Source organism: Ziziphus jujuba, chromosome 5, assembly GCF_031755915.1.
Source record: "Ziziphus jujuba cultivar Dongzao chromosome 5, ASM3175591v1".
In the NCBI taxonomy this organism is placed as follows: Eukaryota; Viridiplantae; Streptophyta; class Magnoliopsida; order Rosales; family Rhamnaceae; genus Ziziphus; species Ziziphus jujuba.
The window spans coordinates 7,916,165-7,931,711 of record NC_083383.1 but is presented as its reverse complement, the minus strand read 5'-3'; the positions used below and the strand labels follow the sequence as shown (position 1 = coordinate 7,931,711).

The 15,547-nt window shown below is 36.3% G+C and overlaps 2 protein-coding genes and 1 pseudogene across 2 annotated transcripts; 1 reads left to right on the top strand and 2 right to left on the bottom strand.

The window, feature by feature from the left end:
- The first annotated feature begins 6,198 nt into the window (after nt 1-6,198).
- Nucleotides 6,199-6,836, top strand: LOC125422878 (flavonoid-6-hydroxylase-like; annotated as a pseudogene).
- A 2,662-nt stretch (nt 6,837-9,498) lies between these two features.
- LOC132803659 (cytochrome P450 CYP82D47-like) lies at nt 9,499-12,248 on the bottom strand. Its single transcript, XM_060816990.1, has 2 exons — nt 11,078-12,248; nt 9,499-10,256 (listed from the first exon to the last, which is right to left on the bottom strand). The coding sequence occupies exons 1-2, from the start codon at nt 12,017-12,019 to the stop codon at nt 9,633-9,635; spliced, it is 1,566 nt and encodes a 521-aa protein (XP_060672973.1). The 5' UTR covers nt 12,020-12,248; the 3' UTR covers nt 9,499-9,632.
- Nucleotides 12,249-13,275: 1,027 nt separating this feature from the next.
- On the bottom strand, nt 13,276-15,315 carry LOC132799129 (cytochrome P450 CYP82D47-like). The gene is made up of 2 exons (XM_016029212.4): nt 14,292-15,315; nt 13,276-14,182 (listed from the first exon to the last, which is right to left on the bottom strand). The coding sequence occupies exons 1-2, from the start codon at nt 15,246-15,248 to the stop codon at nt 13,562-13,564; spliced, it is 1,578 nt and encodes a 525-aa protein (XP_015884698.3). The 5' UTR covers nt 15,249-15,315; the 3' UTR covers nt 13,276-13,561.
- Between the last annotated feature and the right edge of the window lie 232 nt (nt 15,316-15,547).

Here is a 15,547-nt window from a genome sequence, read left to right as displayed (position 1 = left end):
AGTTGAAGAAGGGTTAAAAATGGATAAACGGGCCGGATTTGGGTTAATGGGTCTTAAATTGGGTACTGTTGGATCTGACCCAGTTCAAAGGCCCAACCCAGGTTAGAACAGGCTACTGTTCAACCCAAGGCCCAAGCCCAGATAAGACCCAGCCCACATGAACAGTGGCCCAATTGGTATGGCATGCCACATGTCGCCATGAGAGAGCGCCACGTAGCATATGAACAGTGACGCCATGCACAATGGCAAGGCTACGTGGCAAACCATGGAGATGCCACATGTTGCACAGTAGCAAGGCCACGTGTCGACCATCAGTGACGCCATGTGTAGACCTGTCACAGATGACATGTGTCATCCTCTCAGAGAGCCACGTGTCGCATCATGGAATTGACACATTGCGACCTATTACAGGTGCCACATGTCGATCTCCCGTGGTGCCACGTGTCAGCATATAACAGCGCCACGTGTCGTCACCTTAAGTGTGCCATGTGTCACGTTGTGAATGAACCACGTGTTGGCCTCCGAAGACGCCACGTGTCGGTTGTGGGTGCGCCATGTGTCAGTGAACAGTGCACGTGAACAATAAATTTTATGGGTGTATACAGAAACCCTAGAAAATCATATTGTTTATGTTTTCCTATTGGGGTTGGAATTAGTTTGTTAAGATAGGATAACAACTAATTGATTTCTATTTTTTGTGATTTTATAGAAATGGCAAGTGGAGATGTGCCCGTTGCACAAGTGGCAAAACAGACTCCTGTGGTTCAAGCTCCTCCTACTGCAAGTCATGCAGAAAGACCTGAGAAGTTTGATGGAGCGAATTTCAAAGGGTGGCAACAGAAGATGTTGTTTTACCTGACTACATTAGGCCTTGCAAGGTTTCTGACTGAAAACGCACCACCGAGTAGTGAAGAGAGTGACAAAGAAACTCTGATACCGGTGGATGTGTGGAAGAATTCCAATTATTGATGTCGAAATTATGTCCTGAATGGCCTATCGCATTCCCTTTATGGAGTATACTGTAGCTCGAAATCAGCGAAAGAACTGTGGGAAACTTTGGACCGAAAGTACAAGACCGAGAATGCTGGATCCGAAAAGTTTGTGGTAGGCAGAATTTTGGACTATATGATGGTGGATACCAAGCCACTAATGAGTCAGGTACATGAGTTGCAAGTGCTCATCCAAGAACTTCTTGCTGAAGGGATGATCATTAATAAAGCCTTTCAAGTGGCTTGTATGATTGAGAAACTACCTCCAAGCTGGAGTGACTTCAAGAATTGTCTGAAACACAAAAGAAAGGAGATGGATATGGAGGCTTTTGTTAGCAAGCTTTGCATAGAAGATGATAATAGGAGATCTGACAGGAGATCCATGAAGGCCGCTGTGAAGGCCAATGTTGTGGAGCATAGGAGTAGCTCCAAGAGTCAAAAGAAGAAACCTGGAATGAGTTCCAAGTTGGGGCCTAATGAAGACATCTCCAAAAAGGCCAAGTTCCAAGGAAAATGCTTCAATTGTGACAAGATGGGTCACAGAACGGCAGATTGTAGATTGTCGAAAAGAAAAAGGAACAAGGAGGCACAGATGATGGAGCACATCACAAGAGAGGTTGATGATATTGACCTAAGCGCTGTTGTCTCTGAGGTGAACTTAGTGGGTTCTAACCCAAGAGAGTGGTGGATAGATACAGGTGCAACCCGCCGCGTGTGTAGATAGGAGCATGTTCACCTCCTTCGAACCAAAGGCAAATGGGGAGAAGTTGGTCATGGATAACTTTGCCACATCGAAAATCCAAGGGGAAGGCAAGATTGTCCTGAATATGACTTCTGGGAAGGATCTGACTCTAAATAGTATATTGTATGTACTAGACATTCAAAAGAATTTGGTGTCTGGATCGCTGCTAATCAAACATGGTTTTAGATTAGTGTTTGAGTCAGACAAGTTTATCTTGTCCAAGTATGGGATGTTTGTGGGAAAGGGCTATGAAGTCAATGGTATGTTCAAATTGAATGTAATAACTGTAAAGCCAAAGTTTATTAATAATAAAGCTAGTACTTCTTTTGTTTACTTGCTTGAGTCTTCCATTTTGTGGCATGGTAGACTAGGTCATGTTAATTTTAATTCTCTACGAAGGTTAATTAACTTGAATCATATTCCCACGTTTGATATTGATACCAAACATAAGTGTGAAACTTGTGTAGAAGCGAAATTAACGAGGTTGTCATATCAAGCAATTGAAAGAAATAATGAACCTCTGGATTTAATACATAGTGATGTATGTGATTTAAAGTTTGCACCGACTAGAGGTGGTAATAAATATTTTATCACCTTTATTGATGATAGCACGAAATATTGCTATGTGTACTTGCTTAAGAGCAAGGATGAGGCTATAGAGAAATTTATTCTCTATAAAACGGAAGTTGAGAATCAACTCACCCGCAAAATTAAAGTGATCAGAAGTGATCGTGGTGGAGAGTATGTAACTCCATTTGGATAATATTGTGCTTAACATGGCATAATACATGAAGTTACTCCACCATATTCGTCGCAATCATATAGTGTGGCTGAACGGAAAAATAGAACTTTGAAAAAAATGATGAATACAATGCTGTTAAGTTCTGGAGTACCTCAGAACTTGTGGGGGGAAGCCGTTTTGTCGGCAAACGACCTTTTAAATAAGGTGCCCCGTAAAGATCAGGTAAAAACGCCGTATGAACTTTGGAAAGGAAGACAACCTACCTATAAATATTTACGAGTGTGGGGGTGTCTTGCCAAAGTTGTGGTATCTACTCCTAAAAAGGTAAAGATAGGTCCCAAGACAGTAGATTGCATCTTCATAGGATATGCACAAAATAGAAGTGCATATCGGTTTCTCATGTATAAGTCAGAGATTCCTGATATACACAAGAATACAATAATGGAATCGAGAAATGCATCATTTTTCGAACATATTTTTCCGTATAAAATTGAAATAGGACCGAGTACATCTAAACAAACTTATGATGCTATCAGTGATGATGATCATGATAGTGATCAAGATCAGGAGACCGAAGTTGAGACTGAGGTTGAATTAAGACGAAGTAAAAGAGTAAGAACGGAAAAATCCTACGGTCCGGATTTTTTTACTTATATGCTAGAAAGTGAACCTCAAAGCTTCCAAGAAGCTGTTAGTTCTCCTAAAGGAAATTTATGGAAAGAAGCCATAAAAAGTGAGATTAATTCCATCTTGTAAAATCATACCTGGGAACTAGTAGATCTTCCTCCAGGTTGTAAAATGTTAGGTTACAAATGAATATTTAAAAGGAAGATGAAAGCAGATGGAACAATAAATAAGTACAAGGCAAGACTTGTAATTAAAGGATACAAGCAACAAGAAGGCCTTAATTATTTTGATACTTATTCTCCGGTGACGAGAATAAATTCCATAAGGATGGTACTGGCGATTGCTGCATTGCGGAATCTTAAAGTACATCAAATGGATGTGAAAATAGCCTTTCTTAATGGAGATCTCGATGAAAAGATCTATATGGAGTAACATGAGGGTTTCTCCGCACCAAGACAAGAAAAGAAAGTCTGTAGATTGGTAAAGTCCTTGTATGGACTTAAACAAGCTCCAAAGCAATGGCATCAAAAATTTGATAGTGCCATGCTTAGTGATGGATTTAAGATAAATGAGTATGATAAGTGCATCTATGCAAAAGATACCGAGAATGGATATGTTATTCTTTGTCTGTATGTAGATGACATACTCATAGTAGGTAGTGACGACAATATGGTCCAAACTACAAAAGCGATGTTGAAATCCAAATTTGATATGAAAGATATGGGGCTTACAAATGTGATTTTAGGGATGAAAATCACGAAGACTTCGAATGGTATCATTCATAGTCAAACGCATTATGTAGATAAAATACTGGTTAATTTTAGTAAAGATGAAATTAATATAGCCAGAACACCCATTGATGTGAGTTTACACTTATCTAAGAATAAAGGAGAGAGTGTAGCTCAAGTGGAATATGCAAGGGTGATTGGAAGTCTGATGTACTTAATGAATTGTACAAGACCAGACTTAGCCTATGCTATAAGTAGACTAAGTAGATACACAAGTAATCCAAATGATGAACATTGGAAAAGAATCGTTAGAGTATTAAGATACTTATGATATACTCGTGAATACGGACTGCACTATGCGAGATATCCTGCTGTATTAAAAGGATACAGTGATGCTAACTGGATATCAGATATAAAGGATTCAAAATCCACTAGTGGCTATGTATTTACATTAACGGGTGCAGCTGTAACGTGGAAGTCCTCAAAACAAATGGTAATAGCTCGATCCACGATGGAATCAGAGTTCATCGCATTAGATAAATGTGGAGAAGAGGCAGAATGGCTAACCCAATTCTTATAGGACATTCCAAGGTGGCCTAAACCTGTACCAGCTATAAGTATACATTGTGATAGTCAATCTGCGATTGGCAAGACACAAAATATTATGTATAATGGAAAGTCTAGACATATTCATCGTAGACACAATACTATTAGATAGTTAATCTCAACTGGAGTTATCTCGATAGACTATGTAAAGTCAAAGGATAACATTGCGGGTCCCCTAACCAAAGGGGTTAAATAAAGAACTAGTTGAGAAGTCATCGAGGGGAATGGGATTGAAGCTCGTGAGTAAAGTCGATACGATGGAAACCCAACCTAGTTGACTGAAGATCCCAAGATCTAGGTTCAATGGGACAATGCAATTGTAAAGACTGGTATGAATCATTGTGGGGGTTAATCCTCTGCCCATTCCTATGATGAAACAGTGATAGATAGAGGTTAAGCATGAAGTATGCTTTTAATGATTCCTAAAAGTGTGTGTTTAGTAATCTATGCATAGTTATGCTGATTACATTGGAAATATGAATCACCTATGTGAGAGAGAAGAGTGGCCGCTTCAAAGGAGAATTGTTAAGGGCGCAATTCTTTAGAAACTCTCACAGAACCAGGCATGTGTTCAAGGCCAAAATGAACACAACAGTGAAAACTGAAGTGTACCATGAAGGAATCAGTGTGAACTATGTTGTCATTTACACAAACGATGAAATGGTTCAAAGATATCGCATCTACCATTAGTCAGTAAAGAAGATATAGTTTCACAAGGGAAGGTTCAAAGAGTAAGATCTACCTATCCTATGCAGGTTCCAACTGCAGAGCTTTACCACCAAAGTCTTGCATAGTCCTTAGAAGTCAAATCATTCCTATGGGGGATTGTAATGTTTTAATTAAATTTTTTTTAATTAAATATTAATGTGAATGATTTGATAGGGCCATTAATGGGCTTGTCATAATTGGTTTTTCAGTTTTGGAATAAGAAAACGGTTTTTGGAATAAGAAAAGAAAAGGAGAAGAAAATAAAAAGATTTGGGAGGATTTTGTGGAAAAGGATCTTTTTCCTACTTGAGTTTGGAAATTAGAGAGAAAAAAAAAATCAATTGTTTTTTTTAGAAATTTTTTGAGAGACAGAGGAGTGTGGTAAAGCAAAGGTATACCGAGAGTTCGAAGGGAAGCTTTGGAGGTGCTACGTCCAAAAACTTAGACTCTGTTGTATCCTGGGAGACAACCGTCGGGAAACATCTGCACCGGTGGGACGGAAATCGTCTTAAGGAAACTGTGGTACCACACAGGGCTCGGACAAATTCATCCAAAGCAGATCGAATACTAAGGCTCACAGGTTTCAAATCTAATCTTTGATTTATTTATTTTCCTTGTATTTTGTTCACATCTGTAGATCCACATGTATATACATATATTCATATTATATTCATATTATTTTGTGACATATCTAACGCTATCTTACATTTCTCCATCACATATCGTCTACGTATCCTACAAAATTTTAAGCTCCAAAACCTGCAGGCAATGAGTGGATCTTGATCATCTTCATCTTCCATCTTCACTGCTTTCTGTCTCCACCATCTTGGCCCTTCTGCTGCTTGTCCACCATTTCTACGGAAATCAAAACTTGACCAGAAGAAAAGAGAGCCACTAGAATTGTTGAGGGTGGATGGCCTATTATTGGCCACCTGCCTTTGCTACAAGGCCCACAACCTCCCCATATAACCATTGGCAACTTGGCGGATAAGTACAGACCCAATCTTCACCATCAAGATGGGTATCTACAAAACTTTAGATGTAAGTAATTGGAAAATGGCCAAAGAGTGTTTGACAACCAATGACAGAGTGTTTGCCAACTGTCCAAAGTTCGTTGCTTCAGAGCTGACTCTTGAAGTACGAGGTGCATTAAAGAAGGCCCAACAAGAACTGGAAGAGCACGTTGGCAGAGGTAGGCAAGTAAAGGAATTGGACCTAAACAACCTGGTGTATCTCCAAGCTATTCTTAAAGAAAACACTGCGTTTATACCCATCCGCACCACTCTCGCTTCCCCACGAGTCCATGGAAGACTGCACCGTCAGTGGATATCATGTCTCAAAAGGCACACGCCTTCTCGTCAATCTTTCAAAGCTTCATAAAGACCCAAAAATCTGGTCAGATACAAACGAGTTTCGGCCTGAACGCTTTCTTACAACTCACAAAGCCGTTGATGTACGAGGCCAGAATTTTGAATTAATTCCGTTTGGCAGCGGTAGAAGAATGTGCCCTGGAGTATCACTTGCACTTTAGTTTATGCAACTCACTCTTGCTGCTTTGCTTCATGGCTTTGACATGACAACCCCCTCCAATGAAGCGTTTGATATGTGTGAGAAATTTGGACTGACCAGCATGAAAGCCTCCCCACTTGATGTCCTTCTCACCCCATGCCTTCCTGCTAATCTTTATTATTAAATAAATCGGCACAAAAATTATGTAGTACGTATGATATAGTTATGGGTTGCTGGGATATTAAAAGCTTCACCTTTTTATATTAAGTTTTTTTATATTGAAAAATAATAAAAAATGCTACCAATTAACATTTGTTACTAAAATTGTGGTTGTATTTGTGATGAATAAATAGCAACACTAAAAGAGAAAGTAGTTTATTATTAATTAAATTGTTAATTGGTACATAAGCTCTATTTATGCTCCATTAATAATGATAAATAGTTTTTTTTTAGCTCTATTTATGCTACATTAATAATGATGAATAGTTTTTTTATATATTAAAATAAGATCATTTTAGTTAGAAAGGCTACACTTTCTGAGGTTGATTTCACTCCACGTCTTTTTGTTGATTAAGGTTTGTAAGATGAAATTTAGTAGGTAACTTGTGAATATTTAGTTCTAAAGCGTATGAGAATGAAGTTTAAACTTTAGCAACAAAATTCTTGGCAGCAAAATAACTACTGTCACTTGAAAGAGTAATGCTAGAGATATCAATAATTTGTATTAAAGCTGTTAGAGAATCATGGCAATTGTTAGCCATAAACAAGCCAAACCCGAGACCAAGCCTAATGCCTTGGCCGAGAAGCAACTTCCTTAGTTTGGTTTGTATTTCGGTTTTGTAGTTAAGTAAGTCCTTTTATGATGTTTTCTAAGCTTGTTAAGTTGGTGCACAAAGACACCACAATGTGTTAGTTAATATGTATTGGCTAAATTAGAGAATTAGGAAGCTTAGGGAAATGAAGCACCTTGATGACATGGAAAGCAACTTAGTGACTAAGTCCTAATCCTTTCAAAAGCTATACTGAGATGAGATGAAATTTGAGATGACATTCAATTCAAATTCCCATATCATTGCCATGTAATCACTGATTTATTAACAAAATCAATCATTGTTAATACTTTGTTAGATTATTTTGAATAAATTTTATAGCATTGTACGTTCTATTCTTTCCATCTCTCGAGCAACGATTGTTGTATCCTCAACTAGTAAACTTCACAAGCAACCATTGTTGCATTCTCCACCGGTAATCTTCATCTCTATCGACTGCTAGATGCTCCACCAATCACATAATTGTAGAGAGAGAAAAAAGAAGAAAAAAAAACCTCGATCTTTCATTCTATTTTTTTCTCAAATTTGAACAAAAAGTGATAACTATGTTTGATCCAAAGCCAAATCAATAGTAACGATAAACTTCTCTAAGAGTACGGCAACAATATTGAACTTAATATTTTTGGTAATTGTTTTCTTTTTTACTTTTTTAAACATGAATAAACACTATTGATATGTGTATGATACAAGCTCTATTAGATCTGATTAGCACATACAAATTTGACGAATAGGTGGTGGATTGGGCTGTTGTTTTTTTTTTTTTTTTTTTTAATTGAATTGTTGTTACCAATTTAAGGGGCATCTCTACGATGTAAAGGAATTAAAAAAAACACTATTATAATAGGATTTTATTGTATGGATTCTCAATACTAAGAACATCTTTAAGCTAATAAAAACTTTTAAGTGTTATAAACAAAAGCATGAAAACCCCATAGATTAGATAGTCTCTATAAGTATGGCACAGAAAGCTTTCAATCTTCCGATTGAGGATAGCAGTTCATGAGACTGGGGTAAAGAAAAATTCTAAAATTTATTCATAATAATCTAATAAAATATTAATAATAATTAATATTGTTAATAAACCAATGTTGGTACAGCAATATTGTGGAATTTAAGTTGGATGTCATATTAAATTTTTTCTCATTTTGGTGTAAATTTTTGATGTTCCGAGCATTACTCATTATATATTATTATTTTATTTAATGGTTAAATTTTCACTACATAATCATTCATAATTTAAGTAAATTAGAAATTTGATAGAAAACTTACTTTTGTATGTGTATAAAGTTGTGGATAAAGTTGTCGATACTGATCAAGAATAAATTGGTTGGTATGCGCTTTACATTAACATCCATGAAATCGTGGGTTCACCTGTCCCCTCCCGTTATTACCCCTTTTCTATGGGTTTGCTCTTTATTTATAAAAATTATAATTTATCTATATCTTGATTTTATTTCAATTTGGCCGCAACCATAGAGAACATAAATCATAAAAAATAGGTGAATTGTTAAGACATGTTGTGGAGAGACACGTATCATTAAACAAATATATCAATTAAACAATTTGAAAGAGGAATAATATTAGGACCTTTTGATAATTTTGACGTTAAATTTTTCTTTTTTAACTTTTGGATCATATGAAGATTAATATTTAAAATTAAAAGATTATCAAATATTAATTTAGTTATATAAAATTCTATTTACAAAAAATGAATTTTATTGTGATCTGATCACTAATAAATATAGTTTTAAATTTCAAATTTTTGCTTTGATATATTCAAGAATTGAAAAAAAAAAAAATTTTAATGTTGTTACGATATTATGGATTTGATTTAACTATTGTTTTGTATATAATTTATAGCCTTGATCATACCTATTTATTTATCTATCTATTTTTTTTATAGTATGAGGAAAATAATTATCTTTAAAAAAATATAACTAATATTAAAAATACTAAAAAAAAATATTAAAATTGATATTTAATGTGTATACATATATAATTATGTTGATCGAGACAGTTTTTATTTTAAAAACATTTGAGCACATTTATTTAGGAATAAACCAAAATACATACCAAACAAGTTGCTTAACATCCCTGTGATGTAACCCTTAACTGTATCATATCTATTATATAATTCTTGTGCTGATTTATTTAATGATAAAGATTAGCAGGAAGGCGTGGGGTGAGAAGGACATCAAGTGGGGAGGCTTTCATGTTCGTCAGTCCAAATTTCTCAGACATATCAACCGCTTCATTGGAGGGGGTTGCCATATCAAACCCATGAAGCAAAGCAGCGAGCGTGAGTTGCATAAACTGAAGTGCAAGTGATACACCAGGGCACATTCTTCTACCGCTGCCAAACGGAATTAATTCAAAATTCTGGCCACGTACGTCAACAGCTTTGTGAGTTGTAAGAAAGCGTTCGGGCCGAAACTCGTTTGGATCTGACCAGATTTTTGGGTCTCTATGAATCTTTGAAAGATTGACGAGAAGGCGTATGCCTTTTGGGACGTGATAGCCACCTACAGTGCAGTCTTCCATGGACTCGTGGGGAACCGAGAGTGGTGCGGCTGGGTATAAACGCAGCGTCTCTTTGAGAATAGCTTGGAGATACACCAGCTTGTTTAGGTCCGATTCCTTTACTTGCCTATCTCTGCCAACGTGCTCGTCCAGTTCTTGTTGGGCCTTCTTTAATGCACCTCGATTGTTTAGAAGCAGGGCCAGAGCCCATGTCAATGTTACAGTCGCTGTATCCGTGCCAGCTAAAATAAGTGTCTGCCAAGTTGCATAACCCAGAATGCATATAAAATATATATATATATATATATATATATTAAGTGTGGATGGTTCAGGATAAATTAGTTCATTCATTTAAACTTTTTAGATTTAATATAATATATTATTATTTATCAAATCCAATAGCTTTAAATAATTAAATTCATTTTCTTAATGTAAAAAATTGGAGATTCTCTCTTAAGCACCATTGCATATTTATATATATATATATATATATATTATATAAATAGATATTATTTTTATTTATTTCTTGGAAACCAGCATTAGATTTTAGATATATGTATATATAGAGTTTATCACTTTGATAATGGTGCTCTAGTGTATAAAGCTTTCTATGTAGTGTATTTGGAAATCATCATGATGAAAAAACAGATTGAGGTTTCACATGAGATTTAGACTTCACTCTGCTTCACAACAAAAATCTTATTTTAAATACTATTAGGGGCATCTTTTTTGTTCACCCCAAAAAAAAAAAAAAAAAAAAACACCAAAGTTAACAGTTTTTCGATAGGAAAGTTGAGTTGGGACACTGGATTCAACTGATCGTCTTTGTTATATAAACATTACAACGCATATGAAAATCATGTTCATTGTGAAATATTCTTTTTGGCCAAATAAATTTTATCAGAAGCAATGAATCTCGTGGTTAAAAAAAAATATAGTAAAAGGAACATCGAACATAAATTTTTTTTTTTTTCAGCCAATTAAAAAACAAAAGAAGACATAATAACTATAAAAAAACAAAGGGAAGAAAAAGAAAGAAAAGTTAGTGAATGATAGATGAAGAGAAGTGCATATACCAAGGATGTAGCCTTGTTGATCTTATCAGCATCATAACGGGCATTTTCAAGATCAGTACTTTCAAGAATAGAAAGCATCACATCCATGAAGTCTTGCTTCTCCTCCTGCCCCTCAGAATTACTTCTCTTTAGCTTATGCTCCTCCAGCCAACCTTGTATCAATTGATCAAGCACTTTGGCCGTCTTCTTCATAGCTCTCACATGTCCTCCCAAGTCCAACCATCTCAGATGTGGAATCGCATCCGATACCACAAAAATCCCAGTCAATTCAAAAAAATCCCTGAACGCTTTTCGGCACTCATCACCATTCAACGCTGTAGCTTCCAGATATCGCTTTCCTACGACCATCCTGAATATGAGGTTTAATGCAACATCTCCAAACCAATTTTTCATCTCCACAACCACGCTATTGTCGTTTGCCCACAGCTCATACAACTCTTTTATGGATATTTTCACCTCCGATTCTCGGACGCGACAGAGTTTCTCAATACGGTGGTGGGAAAGTACTTCAACAGTGGCAATCTTTCGCACTTGTCGCCAGTAAGAGCCGTAAGGGCTGAACCCAATCATGGCATAGTTGTACCCCAATATATCATTGGCAACAAGCTTTGGACGGTTAGCAAACACTTTGTCATTGGTAGTGAAACACTCTTTAGCCATTTCCGAATTACTTACAACCAAAGTTTTGAAGATTCCCATTCTGATCGTGAAGATTGGGCCGTACTTATCTGCCATGTTGCCCAAGGTTATATGGGGAGGTTGTAGACCTTGTAGCAGTGGTAGGTGGCCAATAATAGGCCATCCACCCGCAGCTTCTGGAGGCTCTTTCTTCTTCTGGTCACGTTTTGATTTCCGAAGAAGATGGTGGACAAGCAGCAAAAGGGCCAAGATGGTGGAGATAAAAGGGAGTAGATGAGGAAGATGATGATGATCAAGATCCATTGATTGCTTGGTTTGTTGCTTAAAACTTTCTAGGATAGAGAACGAGAGATGAAGAAATGGAAGAGTGCGATATTCAGTTGGGAATCGATCGTATGGTAAGTATCAACTTGATGTTCCTTTTAGCTGTAAACGAAATAACAATCGGTAGGAAAAATGAGAGGCGGCTAGAAAGACGACAGATGAAATTGAAATTTCAAAGAGACGAAAAGAGAGACTACCGACTGGATCATATGAAGATTAGGACCAGCTGATAAATTCATCTATCAATTTCTCAATTTATATATTCTGGCTTATATTAGGACATTTTGATAGTTTTGATTTTATATATATATATTTTTTAAATTTTGGATCTATGAACATTAGGATTTAAAATTAAAAAATTATTAAATTTTAATTTAGTTATATAAAATTTTATTTAAAAAAATAAATTTTATTGAATTTATAATTAATAAATATAATTTTAAATTTTAAATTTTTATTTTAATGTAATTAAAAAATTGAAAAAAAAAATTACTGTTGTGTTGGTGTTATGGATTGGATTTGAACATGTACCTATTTATTTATCTATTTAATTTTTTATTGTACGAGGATAATAATTATATTTAAAAAAATAATAGCAAATATTAAAATTACTAAATAGATGAATTAAAATTTATATTAAATGTCATATATTAATAATATTTTATAAATTATCATTATTATTATTATAATAAATAAATTTGTGTAACTAAATATATAACACATAACAATTCAATTATAGTGGTACATTTGCGTGGGTCCTCTACCATTACTCCTAACATAAGGTTGCTTAATATAATATTATATTCCCAGTCCACGTCAAAAACAAAGGTCCAAACAAAAAAACAAAAAAAAAAAAGGTGAGCAATGCAGTGACGCTAGATGGTCAAAGACTGCAATGATAAGTTCAACCCAATCGATCGATCATGGTAGCGATCACTTCGTGGAATGCTATCCAGAGTATCGTATTCGTAGCATATCTGTCCAATAGTTTTGTTTGTATGTCAAAAGCAAAAGATGAGACGAAACTTGACATTTTTTTTTTTTTTTTGCCCTTTTTGACAATATGCTCGGTTTGAATATCAGGAAAACCGAAAAAGAAGAAAAACGAAAATTGCTGACGAATGATTTCCCTTCCTTAATTAATATTTTATTCCTTTCTAGTACAAGATATGTTGCATTTTTAATTAAATTAAAAATTAAAGCAGTCAATCATACTTCATGGTGTGGAAACCCCATAGTGTAACCCTCAGTATTCCATTGATAAGGAAAGGAAAATTACTGAGAAATTTCTGGGAACAATCTGGAAAACAAGCTAAATTCTAGAATGGAGCCAAACAAGCATTTTAACTCTATCCTTGTAACAGTTTCGGCTTACACGACACCGTTCCAAGCACAAAGAAAAAAAAAAAAAAAATACGAATGTTATTACATTTTGGGCTGGAGCAACCAAATGTTTATTATATAGATACTGGGTCAACTAAGTGTTGTATGGAGTGAGTTCTAGCCCAGGCCTTCATCACTTTATATAGAATAGCAACAGGGATGTAGACGCGGCTTAAGGAGGACTTCCAGAGGGGCAGCTCTGGGGATGACGAGTCCAGGTTTCTCAGTCATATCAACCGGTTCATCAAAAGGCGTTTCAATTTCGAAACCGTGAAGCAAAGTAGCGAGTACAAGCTGTATAATCTGAAGAGAGAAGGAAACTCCAGGACAAACTCTTCTACCACTCCCAAAAGGCAGCAATTCAAAATGCTGCCCTCCGACATCCACATCTTTGTGGGTTGTTAGAAATCTCTCCGGCCGAAACTCCAACGGGTCGGGCCACACACTTGGATCTCTCTGAATCTTCGGAATATTGATTAGAACACGCGTGCCCGCCGGGACGTGGTAACCACCCATTTTGCAGTCCTCCATTGATTCATGTGGAGCTAGTGGTGCCGCTGGGTGAAGCCGCATAGTTTCCTTGATAATTGCTTGGAGATAGACCAACTTCTTTAAGTCCGATTCTTGAACTGATCTTCCTCTAGCAACATGGAGATCCAATTCTTGTTGTTCTTTCTTCAGGGTATTCCTATTGTTGAGTAACAAAGAAAGTGCCCATGATAATGTTATTGTTGTGCTGTTCGTGCCCGCCATAACAGTCTGCGAAAGGAAATTATGATCAGCGAAGGAAAAATTGAAAATCAATATACATATATAGATATGGTATCAGTTAAATCAAACAGACATTCATGATTAAATAAACATGTACCAGAGATGTAGCTTTAATGATCGTATCGACGTCGTAACTGGAAATTTGTTCCTTGTCAAGAACAGAGAGCATAACATCCATGAAGTCCTTCTCTGAGTGTTCATCATCTGAATTAAAATTAATTCTGTTTTGCTTATGTTGTTCCAGCCACTCGGAAAGGAAATCGTCAATCTCTTTTGCAGTCCTCTCCATGGCTTTTACGAATCCTCCCATGTCCAACCACCTCAGCATTGGAAGCGCTTCTGAAACAGAGAAGGTCCCAGCCAAGTCGAGAAATGCCTGCAATGCCTTGGGCCAACCATCGGCACTTCCTGCATGTGGTTTACCAACGACCATTCTAAATATCACGCTTAAGTTTATTGTGTCAGCAAACCATTTCGTCATCTCCATTGACACTTGGTTTGACGAGCTCTTTTTCTCTAGCCATAGCCGATACATATCTTCCATCGACGATTTTAACTCTGATTCCAGGACGTGTTTGAGCTTGACGAGGCGAAGATTTGAAAGGAGCTCAAATGTGGTTATCTTGCGCATTTGGCGCCAATAGGGACCATAAGGCCCAAATCCAAACATGGCGTAGTTGTACCCCATAATTTCTAAACCAAGAAAATTTGGACGATTGGAAAACACTTTATCGTTGGTGGTAAAGCATTGTTTAGCCATTTCCCAATTACTTATAACTAAAATTCGATGCACACCCAACTTTATAAGGAAGATGGGCCCCAAGTCGTCGGCCATGTTGCCGAAGATTACATGGATCGGATCTTGCTTAGACCCATGGAATAGGTGTAGGTGGCCAATTAGGGGCCAAGCATTTCCAGGTTGCGGTGGCAATGTTCTCTTTTCATTTGCAAAGCTACTTCTTGATCTCCATAACTGGGAGTTGCAGATAAACAATGAAAGAGAAAGGATAACGGTGATAATACTTAGTAGGGATTGAAGCGGAAGGAACTCCATTGTTGCATCTTTTGATCTGGTTAATAGAGTTCTTTTTTTTTTTTTTTTTTTTTTTTTTCCCTGGTATTCATGATCGTAGCTTAGTTAACTAATGCCCTTATATATGTATAATTAATCAACAAAAAGTAAAATCGTCCGAGTGGAGCTTTGTTTCTTTGTGCAACTGCGGATACCGATTGATGGAGGATTAGTACTTTCATGTTATATATAAGTTAGGTTAATTAGTTAGGCCACTCGATAATTTCGGTGTCTTGGCTAAATATACGATATAAACAAAATCTTCCAAACATTTAAGTTAT